Source organism: Mustelus asterias, chromosome 7, assembly GCF_964213995.1.
Source record: "Mustelus asterias chromosome 7, sMusAst1.hap1.1, whole genome shotgun sequence".
NCBI lineage: Eukaryota > Metazoa > Chordata > Chondrichthyes > Carcharhiniformes > Triakidae > Mustelus > Mustelus asterias.
This window is the reverse complement of record NC_135807.1, coordinates 100606955-100619566: the sequence shown is the minus strand read 5'-3', so window position 1 is coordinate 100619566 and position 12612 is coordinate 100606955. Positions and strand designations below refer to the sequence as shown.

General features: G+C 40.0%; 1 protein-coding gene across 9 annotated transcripts in view; it reads left to right on the top strand.

Moving 5' to 3' along the window:
- clasp2 (cytoplasmic linker associated protein 2) overlaps positions 1 to 12612 on the top strand; it is a 463341-nt gene that overhangs the window by 79236 nt on the left and 371493 nt on the right. For all 9 annotated transcript variants that reach the window (XM_078216563.1, XM_078216560.1, XM_078216559.1 and 6 more), the window contains exon 7: positions 4127 to 4197. In XM_078216563.1, the coding sequence (XP_078072689.1) occupies positions 4127 to 4197 (71 nt within the window). The remainder of the gene's footprint in view (positions 1 to 4126; positions 4198 to 12612) is intronic.

The window sequence follows — 12612 nt, the reverse complement described above, 5'->3', positions numbered from 1 at the left end:
GAGGGGGCATGAGAAATCCTTGGCGGGTCAGATCAAGGAGAACCCCAAGGCTTTTTAACTCTTATGTGAGAAATAAAAGAATGACCAGGGTGAGGTTGGGGCTGGTCAAGGATTGTAGTGGGAACTTGTGCATGGAGTCAGAAGAGATAGGAGAGGCGATGAATGAATACTTTTCTTCAGTGCTCACCAAGGAGAGGGGCCATGTTTTTGAGGATGAGAGTGTGATATAGGCTGGGGGTGGTGGATGTTCTGAGAGAAGATGTATTAGCAATTTTGAAAAACTTGAGGGTTGATAAGTCCCCTGGGCCAGATGGGATATATCCTAGGATTCTTTGGGAGGCAAGGAATGTGATTGCAGAGTCGTTGGCTTTGACCTTTGGGTCCTCACTGTCCACGGGGATAGTGCCAGAGGACTGGAGAGTGGGGAATGCTGTTCCTCTGTTCAAGAAAGGAAATAGGACTGACCCTGGTAATTATAGGCCGGTTAGTCTTTCTTTGGTGGTCGGTAAGTTAATGGAAAAGGTCCTCAGGGATAGGATTTATGACCATTTGGAAAGATGCAGCTTAATCCGGGATAGTCGACACGGATTTGTGAAGGGTAAGTCTTGCCTAACAAATTTAATTGAATTCTTTGAGGAGGTAACTAAGTGTGTAGATGAAGGTAGAGCAGTTGATGTCGTGACATGGATTTTAGTAAGACATTTGATAAGGTTCCCCATGGTCGGCTCATGAAGAAAGTAGGGAGGTGTGGGATAGAGGGAAATTTGGCCGATTGGATAAGTAACTGGCTATCTCGTAGAAGTGGAGATGCTGGCGTTGGACTGGGGTAAACACAGTAAGAAGTTTAACAACACCAGGTTAAAGTCCAACAGGTTTATTTGGTAGCAAAAACCACACGAGCTTTCGGAGCCCCAAGCCCCTTCTTTAGGTGAGTGGGAATTCTGTTCACAAACAGGGCATATAAAAGACACAAACTCAATTTACATGAATAATGGTTGGAATGCCTTCGTTAAATGCTTCGGTTAAAGACTTGATTAGCTGTAAGTATTCGCATTCCAACCATTATTCATGTAAATTGAGTTTGTGTCTTTTATATGCCCTGTTTGTGAACAGAATTCCCACTCACCTGAAGAAGGGACTTGGGGCTCCGAAAGCTTGTGTGGCTTTTGCTATCAAATAAACCTGTTGGACTTTAACCTGGTGTTGTTAAACTTCTGACTGTATCTCATAGAAGACAGAGGGTGGTGGTGGATGGAAAATTTTCAGACTGGAGACCAGTTACCAGCTGTGTACCACAGGGATCAGTGCTGGGTCCTCTGCTATTTGTGATTTTTATCAATGACTTGGAGGAGGGTGCTGAAGGGTGGGTCAGTAAATTTGCTGATGACACCAAGATTGGTGGAGTAGTAGATGAGGTGGGGGGCTGTTGTAAGCTGCAAAGAGACATTGATAGGATGCAGAGCTGGGCTGAAAAATGGCAGATGGAGTTTAACCCTGATAAGTGTGAGGTGATTCATTTTGGGAGGACAAATTTGAATGCGGATTACAGGGTCAACAGCAGGGTTCTGAGGAACGTGGAGGAACAGAGAGATCTTGGGGTTCATATCCACAGATCTCTGAAGGTTGCCACTCAAGTGGATAGAGCCGTGAAGAAGGCCTATAGTGTGTTAGTGTTTATTATGATGTGGAGATGCCGGCGTTGGACTGGGGTAAGCACAGTAAGAAGTCTCACAACACCAGGTTAAAGTCCAACAGGTTTATTTGGTAGCAAATACCATAAGCTTTCGGAGCAGCACGCTCCGAAAGCTTATGGTATTTGCTACCAAATAAACCTGTCGGACTTTAACCTGGTGTTGTGAGACTTCTTAGTGTTTATTAACAGGGGGTTTGAGTTTAAGAGCCGTGTGGTTATGCTGCAACTGTACAGGACCTTGGTGAGACCACATTTGGAATATTGTGTGCAGTTCTGGTCACCTCACTATGAGAAGGATGTGGAAGCATTGGAGAGAGTGCAGAGGAGATTTACCAGGATGCTGCCTGGTTTGGAGGGTAGGTCTTATGAGGAAAGGTTGAGGGAGCTAGGGCTTTTCTCTTTAGAGCGGAGGAGGATGAGAGGCGACTTAATAGAGGTTTATAAGATGATAAGGGGGATAGACAGAGTGGACGTTCAGAGACTATTTCCTTGGGTGGATGGAGCTGTTACTAGGGGGCATAACTATAAGGTTCATGGTGGGAGATATAGGAGGGATGTCCGAGGTAGGTTCTTTACTCAGAGTGGTTGGGGTGTGGAATGGACTGCCTATGATAATGGAGTCGGACACTTTAGGAACTTTCAAGCGGTTATTGGATAGGCACATGGAGCACGCCAGAATGATAGGGAGTGGCATAGCTTGATCTTGGTTTTGGACAAAGCTTGGCACAACATCGAGGGCCGAAGGGCCTGTACTGTGCTGTACTATTCTGAGACTGCACTCGTGTTCTATAAAAGTTTAACATGCTGCTTTTTTAACCACTTTCTCAATCTACCCGCTCCTGTTATCTTCAACAGTTTGTGTACAAGATCCTTCTAAGTCATAAAGGAAGTGTGCTGTAAAATTACTTTGTTCCAGAAATTATTTATTTGAAAACTGGTTTAAAAAATCAGTTCTGTTCATTCGCAACATCACAAGGATTGTCTGCAAACGAAAGGTGTAATTTTTTAAAATGTGGAATGTGACAGTTTATACATGTACTTCCATGCATCTCTAGGATTATTTGTCCAAAATTATACAGTTTGTCTCATGTCACATCTTCTGAGTTTGCTTTCTCACATTGATTTTTAGTTAATCACATTTGTCTTTGTACCCCTGCACTAAATACAGTTGGTCTTGTCTTGATTATTTCTTTATTACTGACTAAAGTGCAAGCGAATTCTGATTGATAATCAATGCTGCTAAGGGGTTCTTTGCATACATTTCAAGTAATAATTCAACAGATGTGGTACATTACAGTGAATGTTACAGGTGATGGATATTTTTCGCAATTAGGATGAGCTTTTTCAGTTTGCTTTCACTGCACTGCCCTGCCCTCTCATGGCATTGTGTCACTTTTTGTAGTCTTGACCTGAAGTAATGGTTACGCATAGTTTAATTTAGGCCTTAAAATTTGCATTTTAACCCCAATCCTGAGTCTCTACAATAATGCGTCCTTACTATTGTTCTCTGTGGAATAACATTGAACTAATTGATTTCCTAATTGGAATGATATCCCATAGACCCGTTCGATGTGTTGGAAGAAAAAAGTAGAAGCGGAAAGAACGTTAAAAACAAATCAGGGAAAACACATTTGAAATATTCTGTATTTAATCTTAATCTTGTACTTCTCAACTGGTGCATTTGTGATTGGCAAGAGACTTGGATAAAGTGGGGGTGATGTGTTTTAATTAGCTTCCAAGCTATGAATGCTCAACAATTTATTGACCTAACTGCATTTTACCAATTTCTCCATCTATGAGGCAAGATTTGTCCATGACATCCTAATCTTAGTATTCATTTTAAAAAGACAAAGCTATTTCTTAATCTCCTCACCTTTCTATCAGGTGTTAGTAGTTTGGTGTAGCTGTTGATTTACAACACTTGGTGGCGTTGCGTTGCCTAAGTTGACAAAATATGAAGTAAGGCCAGTGATGTTGACTTTTTTTCTGATTTTACTTATCTGGTTTTGTGTATCTTTTTGCTCTTTCAGTTGAATTCCCTTCTGAGTATATATTTTTAATTGGATTGACATAGAATTCCCCTCATGCTTGTGGCTTAATAGTCTCAACTTTCAATTAATTAGAATGATGCAATTCCTTATACGTTTGTTGGGCAATAGTAACTTGTTTCCAGTTGATGGAAAATATAAGAAAATATTTGTCTGGTCAATGCATAGGTGTTTAGTCATTTATTGTAATTTAAATTATTCTCTGGCAAGTAAACATTTCAACTGCATTTTATTTGAAGATTTCCAAAGCAGGACGTGGGTTGTCTCTTTAAACATAAAACTTCAACCATGTAGCAGCTGTTTATTTTACTATGTTTTCAGTGTTTGTTCTTTTAAATTGGGAGTTATCTTGTACATGCACTGATGCAATTTAAATTGTTTTTAGATTACAAACACTATTTGGAAAGTTTGATGAAGTGCAGAAGTCTGGGAACATGATTTTGAGTTTCAGCCATGGTAAGCATATGGAATATAAATGCTAATTCTTTTGTAGGTTTCATTTTTCTTGGATTAAGGTATCAATGTATCAAAATTGAATGCGCAAATTTAAAAAACAAATATCGTTTTAGTGTAATTGTGTAGAAATTCCATACCTCCATGCAGTTTTGGTTCTGGGATTATCTTTGCTTAGGTACAAAGAACACAATGCTGGGATTTTTAAAACATTAAAATTTTGTTGAACTTCGTGATATAGAAAAAGTTTGTTGATCCTTTTGTATTACTGTCTGTAGTTGTTTATGATGATTGATGCATTACATAGACTATATCAACATAAATAGACTAATTTGCAAGTGAGCAGCATTTTGATATCGAAGCCAGTGGTAATTTGTAGTACCCTGTCTTGTAATATGTATCCTATACTTAAGAAAGCTTAAGAAATGTGTACCAAGGGTACCCTTGTACCCTGTCTTGAATGCTTTACACCATTGATTACTTTTGAAATAGTGATTGTTATGGAGGCAAACATTAAAATAAAATTTTAAGTATAATATATGTATAGTGCAGCAGCCAGTTAAACTTAAAATTTAGTCACTATATTTAGGAAGAAAATTGATCTGTTTAATTATGCTATGCATCAGATAAAATGCTTACAAAAATGTGTGACAGTAGAAAATGAGCATGTATCTAAGTTTCTTATTTTTGTGTGACAGTGATAATTGAGAATACATGATTAAGAACAGTGTTGTTCTATTGTGGCAGAATTATTTTTCCAAAATAAGTTACACATTTACTACGCTAACATTTGTTTGCAACACATGGGTTTAAACCAAATTTCTGGTCTACTTGGTGGACAAGATTACTTGGTGCCCCCCCGTTTGTCTGGAATGTGTAATTGGATGCAGCCTGCTGAAGTGTATTTGAAGCAGTCATTTGGAATCAAGGATGACCACCTCGCTGGTTCACTGTTTTCTGAGATGTCTGATAAATCCAATGTGCAATCTGCAATTTCTGCCCCATGGATTGAGGGGTGCTGATGCTTCGAGGACAAGGCAGATGATTGGTTTGGAGGTTTGTGTGCTATCTCCGATGACTGACTCAACTTTGCCTCTGTGAGTTCTTGACGAAGCCTCTTTGTTTTCGGTGCCGTCCTGAATGAACCTTCTCCATTTTGGTTAGTCAAAAGTAAGGCACTCCCATGCATTGGCGAGAATGCTTGACTCTTCAGAAATGCTTTGAGAACATTTCTGAGAGTGGAAAGAAAGGCTTTTAGCAGGTACAAGGGGAGCAAATCAGCAGAGGCACTAGTGAAGTATAGAAAGTGCAGGGTTGAGCTTAAGAAAGCAATTCGGGAAGCTAAGAGGAAATGTGAGAAAGCTCTGATTGGTAAAAGTAGGGAAAAATCCTAAGATATTCTACAAGTATATCAATGGGAAGAGGATAACCAGGGAAAGAGTCGTGCCCATCAGGGACCAAAGGGGTAATTTGGGTGGAGCCAGAGAACATCGTTAGTGTTGAATGAATACTTTACATCCACCTTGACTCAAGAGAATGAAGCTGAAGGTATGGAATTCAGGGAGAGAGATGGCAAGGTTCTTGAGCAAACTGACATAAGGAAGAACAGGCTTAAAAGTGGACCAATCTCCAGGTCTAGATGAATTGTGTCTGAGGCTGCTGTGGGAGGTGAGAGAGATTGCAGGGGCTCTTGCCCAAATTTTTAATTCCGCTCTGGCCACGGAGGAGATGCCAGAGGACTGGAGAACAGCAAATGTGTTTCTGCTATTTAAGAAGGGTTGTAGAGGTAAACTAGCGAACTACAGATTACGTCAGTGGTAGGGAAACTATTGGAGAAAATTCTGTAGGAGAGCATCTATCTCCACTTGGATAGGCAAGGTTTGATCAGGAATAGTCAGCATGTCTTCATCAGAGGACGGTCATGCCTAACAAATATGATTTAATTTTTTGAGGAGGTGACCAGATATGTAGATGAGGGTTGTGTAGTTGATGTACTTTATATGTATTTCAACAAAACCTTTAACAAGGTCCTACATGGAAGACTTGTAAAGAAGGCAATTACACATGGGATGCAAGGTCAGGTGGATTCCAAATTGTCTCAGTTGAAGGAGACAGAGGGTGGTATCAGAAGGTGCTTTAGCCAGTGTCCAGTGGCGTACCACAGGGATCTGTGCTGGGTCCTCTATTATTTGTCATAGATAACTATGTTGTTTGTATCAATGTGGGGAGTAGGATTAGTAAATTTGTGGATTACACAAAGATTGGCTGTGTGGTCAACAGTGAGGCTGAGTGTCTTGAGCTGCAAGAAGAAAAAGATGGCATGGTCAAATGGGCAGATGAGTGGCAGGTGGAATTTAAATCTGAAAAATGTTAAGTACTATACTTTGGAAGGAGTAATTTGACAAAAAAGTATTCCATGAATGGAAATTCCAGAGCGGAATTAAAAATTTGGGCGAGAGCCCCTGCAATCTCTCTCACCTCCCACAGCAGCCTCAGACACAATTCATCTAGACCTGGAGATTGGTCCACTTTTAAGCCTGCCAATACCTTGTTGTTCCTTATGTCAGTTTGCTCAAGACCCTTGCCGTCTCTCTGCCTGAATTCCATACCTTCAGTTTCATTCTCTTGAGTCAAGGTGGATGTAAAGTATTCTGTGAAAAGGGGCCTTGGCATGTTTGTCCGTAGGTCTCTGAAGGCGAAAAGGACATATTAGTGAGGTGGTGAAAAAGACATATGGGACACTTGCCTTTATCAATTGAGGCATATATTGTAAAAGGAGGGAGGTCATGTTGGAGTTGTACAGAACTTTGAGGCCACAACTAGAGTACTATGTGCAGTTCTGGTCGCCACGTTATAGGAGGGATGTGATTGCACTGGAGAGGTTGCAGAGGAGACTCACCAGGATGCTACCTGGGATGGAACACTTCTGATGAGAGGCTTGGTTTATTTTCGTTAAAGCAGGGAAGACTGAAGGGAGACCTGATTGATGTGTACAAGATTTTGAGGGGCATGGACAGAATGGATAGGGAGCAGATCTTTCCCTTAGTTGAAGAGTCAGTCAAGAGGGGACATAGGTTCAAGGTGAGAGGCAGGAGGTTTAGCAGGGATGTGAGGAAAAACTGCTTTACCTGTAGGGTGGTGACGGTCTGGAATGCATTGCCTGGGAGGATGGTGGAGGCGAGTTGCCTCACAATCTTTAAAAAGCACCCTGATGAGCACTTGGCATATCATAAAATTCCAGGCTGTGGGCCAAGTCCTGGTAAATGAGATTAGGTGGGAGGTCAGGTTTCTCCAGTGCAGTCTTGATGGGCTTCTGATTCTAAGTACTTCTGCTGTTCACTTGGGCGTCTCCTGCCACATACAAATTCCAAATAGAATGTTGCTTTGTGAGTCTAGTGTCAGGCAGCGCTGGTTTTGAGTAATTTGCGCATCAATGTTGGGCCTGTTAACTTGAGAATGCTGCTGTTGAAATACCTTTCTTGATTACCAGATTTGAAGCATCCTGTGAAGGCACCATTGGTATTTGTCTGGTGCTTTTGAAGTGTCTGTAGGATGTTCAAATCTCTGAGACACATATGAGCACTGCCTGGTAAACCATGACTTTAGCCTTAGTTGGAGATCCTAGTCCTCAAATACTCTTCGACAGTTGGATAAAAGCTCATTTGGTACAGTGGTGGCGATGATGAATTTTGTTATCTACGCCTGCCTTCATCAGGAGGAGGCTTCCAATTTGATTTTGAGCCTTGTGGAAATGACCACTCCATTGTAATTGATGGTCCTTGCTTTGAGTCTGGAGGCTATTGCAGAGGTCTTGTTGATAGAATATCTCCACCACTCTTGTATGCCACTGATGCATATTCCAGGTCTTGCTGCACTGCAGGAGCAGAGTGGCACAAACTGTTTGGTGCATTAAGACTTTAATTGAATTCCAGAGGTCTTTGTTGTTAAAGACTTGATGCTGTTGTTTGTAGAAGACTGAACTGGTGCAGCTGACTAGTGTTGGATCTCCTTTTGAGAGAGGACACTGCCAAGGTATGGCAAGTGCTCAGTATATCTGAGTATGTCCTTAAACATCTCTGGTAGATCTTTTGAAGGTGGTCAGACATAGTGAGAAAGTGGGTAGCAAAGCATATGGTACCTGGACATCATAAATGAGGAATTGAATACAAAAGCAGGGAAGTTTTTCTGAACTGGTATAAAGCTCTGATAGGGTATTGCATGCAGATCTGGTCACCACCTTTTAGGAAGGATTTGAGTCATCTTGAGAGAGATTTTGCCAGATTAGTTTCAGAAAAGAGGCAGTTGAGTGACGAGGTTAGGTTGGAGAAATGGGGTTTGTTTGCTCTGGATGAAAGGAGATTGAGGGGAGCTAAGAGGTGTGGAAGATAATTGGTTAAGATGAGGTAGGCAAAGAAAAGCTGTTTCCATTTGCTGATAGTACAGTACAAGGAATAAGGGACAGAAATTTAGACATTTTGGACAAGAGTTGTTGGGGCATGTGAGGAAGATAAGTTTTATGCAGCGACTACTAGTTACCTGAAACTTGTTGCCGACAAGTGTGGTGGAGATGAAGCATGATTTCGATAGGAATTTGGATGGTCACTTGAGGGAAATAAACTTGCAGGGACACAGGGATATACCATGGGAATAGGACTGATTGGAGAGCGAGAGCTGGCATGGATTCAAGTTCCTTTTGAGAGGACCAGCACAAGCATAATGGACATGCTTGCATTTTTCTGTGCTGTAAAAATTTGAGGTAAGGTCTGCCCAGCAATAAGGCAATATGTGACAGAAACACGCAGCACAAGACACTGCCTCACTTGATAGGAACCAGCTGCGGTGATATATATGTGAATACAGTGTACAGGATAATAAGTGGTTGTGTTTGTCCCTTGGAGCTTAGTCGTTGTGAAGTAGTGGAAGAAAGCTTGTGTGATAAACAGTCTGATTAGACTGCAAGGTGAATGTACCTGGTCAGCTCAATGCACAGGAAAGTTAGAGTCTCCCACAAGATATACCGTGAGGAATTGGCCTCTAGTGTGAATGTCCCACTATTTGTCTACCCAGAATTAAAAGTTGGAACTCTGGTCATCAGGACTGTTATTACGCGAGTTCAAGCACTGTTCCTAAGTGACTGAAGTGGAAATGCTATCATTAAGCCCTGGACTTAGTTTAGGAAATGAGTAATGTGTCAATAATCGCTCATAAAGAGCAGAGGATTCCAGTACCTTTCCTAACCGCATTAGCTATCTTATTTAAAATTATATCCTTCAATTCACTGAGAAACATTGCTATTCTATTAATTCTTAAACTCAGTGGGACCCGAGTTTTATCTAAAGCTTGCTGTGGAAAAAGGGACTATTGTTTCTCTACTAATTATATCTGAGGCCCTGAAAGAAGTTTTCGATGTGAAGGGTATCTCACACTGCTTGTCAAAGAGGTACACATGCTTACCATTTTCCACAGTAATTACCATGTTATCATAAGTGTATGGTTTTTCATTTCAACTGTGTAAATTTCCTCTGAATCTAAAAAAAAAATGCCTTTTCTCTCTTCAAAGTCACTGCCACCCTCAATTTTTGTCTCTAATTACCCAGAATAAATCTACACTAAATCTTAGCAACCTTTTCTTCAACCTACTCGTTTAGCATATATTTGTCTTTTGGGAGATCATTAATGCTGAACTAGCTTTGTTTACCGTTACTTTATTTTGGTTTTATTCAAACTTTTCCTGATCCCTCTCCTCTCTGGTTGACTTCATGTACTGTGTTATCACCCATTGCAATGGTATGGGTATTTGCTTGGCGCTTCACCATAATCTGGGATCATCCAGCAGTCTTGAATTCTTTCACATCTTCTCCGCCCCCGTTTCTAAGTCCTCTCATTTATATTTGGCTTTCTATTGGACACTACCTTTTCTTTGACCACTGATTTTTTTTCATTATTCCCAATTCTCCCTGTTTTTAATTCTGCTCCACATTGCCGTTGATGCCGCTTTATTTGCCCCAATTTGTTAGCTAACAATGCCTCCCTCCTTTGATGTTCTCTAGCTTCCATCATCACAATGCTCCCACATCCCTGATTGAATTATCTTCTGTCATTGTGCTTGACCTGAAGACTGCATTTGATTTCAAAATAATCAGAATAACTTTTAATGCCAATTGTGGTTTCCAACTGTTGACAATTTTGCAGCTTTTTTTTGAATTTTTAATTTGTCAAAGATATTGCAAACCTTTAAGATGTTTTCCTCCTCAACCTTTGGTGCTTTGAGGATTGGAAATTTTAGACCTGCTGTTTTGGAAATCTTAGACTTGATTTGCACAAGGGAAGCCTGGGAAAAAAAAACACAAAATTCTCGCTGTGTTAATAAAGCAACACAGTCCTTTCTTTGCTTTGTGCTGATTTGAATTCATTTTGTTTCTTTGATTCCTCTGTTCTTGTTCAGCTGTCATTAGTGATAAAGCCTGGAAGTTGAATGCTTTGTAATTTTCCATGACAGAAGGCTCATTGCACCTGCGTCTCCAGTCGACTTGTGTCGCTGTCTCAAACAGGACCATTTTACATAAAATGTTATGTAGCTTCTCCTACACTGAAGTCTTTGATGGTATTGTTTTCACGCGCTGCTTTTATAGCTTACTTTGATTGCTTGAGTCTTTTGTTCTACATTGTCTGATTCAGCATGAATCAACATGTTTTGGGCAAATCTGCATGCATATAAATTCAGTTTAATATATAAAATTTTAATATTCAGCTAAGCTTTAATTCTTCGGCCCACGTGACTGTTGTCTGATTGCATTGAGCATCTGTAGGGAATACAGATATTCTGATTACTGAGCATGTGTCTTGTGTTGTGACTCTGTTAAGAGTCTCTACTAGAAGCTTCTGACCAAATTGAATATCATTTGATGCACAATAGGTGGTGCTCTGCGTCCTTGTGTGAAGCCATTTTTCACAAAGGTAATAAATCTTCAAGCCTGTGCCACGTGGGCCATCTGGAGCCAATGTAATTTCAGGTATTTGTTTTACAGATGACAAGAGACTTTTACATAAAGCCCTGTAAGTAGCGAGACTTTTATTCTGAACTCATCCAACAGCTGTTGGCTATTACAGTGTGAAGCTGCAATCTGACTAGGTCACAGTGTTTTGCTTATCTTTGTGGTGCGTTGGAGATAACGGCACAAGCACCTACAGTTACGCAGCTGCATCAGGATCAGATTTAATACTTCATTCTGCAAGTGTCAGCCTTTGTGGAAACATGGCCATGGGTGATGGTGAGTGCCAACACAAAAAACAGCCAGAGCATGTAAAGTTGCAATATTTATAAATGTAGGAGACAAAGCCTATGCTATCACGGTTTTTGCTTATGAACATTGGCTAGATATGATGAGAGGACGACCGGAAAGCTTGTGGTATGATTGAATTTTTCTTGTTTTAAATTATTTCAGACTTGCCCTTGGAATATCAGTGAACCTATTTTGAATGTATGTGCAATACTTCAAATTTATTTGTTGATAATATGTTGAAATCTTCTGATTGGCATTAGATGCATTACATTTGGTTGTCTATTTGTCTGAGGGATTCACGTTTGCAGAAGTTATGGATTTTTCGTGGTAAAATTTAAAACCAAATAACCTCAATTGCATTGAGATGATTTGAATATGTAGAAATTTATAAAATAGAAAATTTTAAACCAGTATCAAAATGGTTTGAAAATTTGTTTTCTTTGTAAATGAAATACTAATAAATAGAGCAATTGTGGTTTTCATTGTGCAGTGAATTGATATTTTGGTCAAATGGGCCTATTTGTCTGCTGAGAACTAGATAATTTGCAGAAAGATTTTCATGGTCAAAATGCTGAAAGTTAATGATTGAAATGTTACTCAAAACATTGATTTTAAAAATAAGCGTACTAATTGCCATTTAATTCTGGTATTTCTGCAAGTGCTTTTAACAATACACAATACCCCTGTATCTTGTCATTACTAATTTAGGCCACTTGGAGCTCAAGGGCACCAGCTTAGATATGTGTTGCTATTTCCTGTGTTCTTCCAGAACTGAGTTTGTTTATTTACAGTTCTAAATTAAGGCTGGGGGTCCCTTGAGGGACTATACATTTTTTGGAAAATCATAATTCATAGATACCAGTAGAAAAAATAGGTGCACATTTTGGAGGGTGAGGTATGTGCAGGATCTTTCTGAAATGATGTCGGGAATAATTTGTAGCATTGGTATGCAATTGAAGTGTATATTAGTGTATTGCCATAAAACCCAAATGGTAGTTTGTCTGGGCTGAAGAACATTTCGCTTTGGAATTGTTTAGAATATTGGTTTCTTGCTGGCACTGTTTTTCCAAATGTCGTTCTTGGGTACACATAGTTGACCATTTTGTAACAACTTTTTCCAGCCAAATCTATTAAA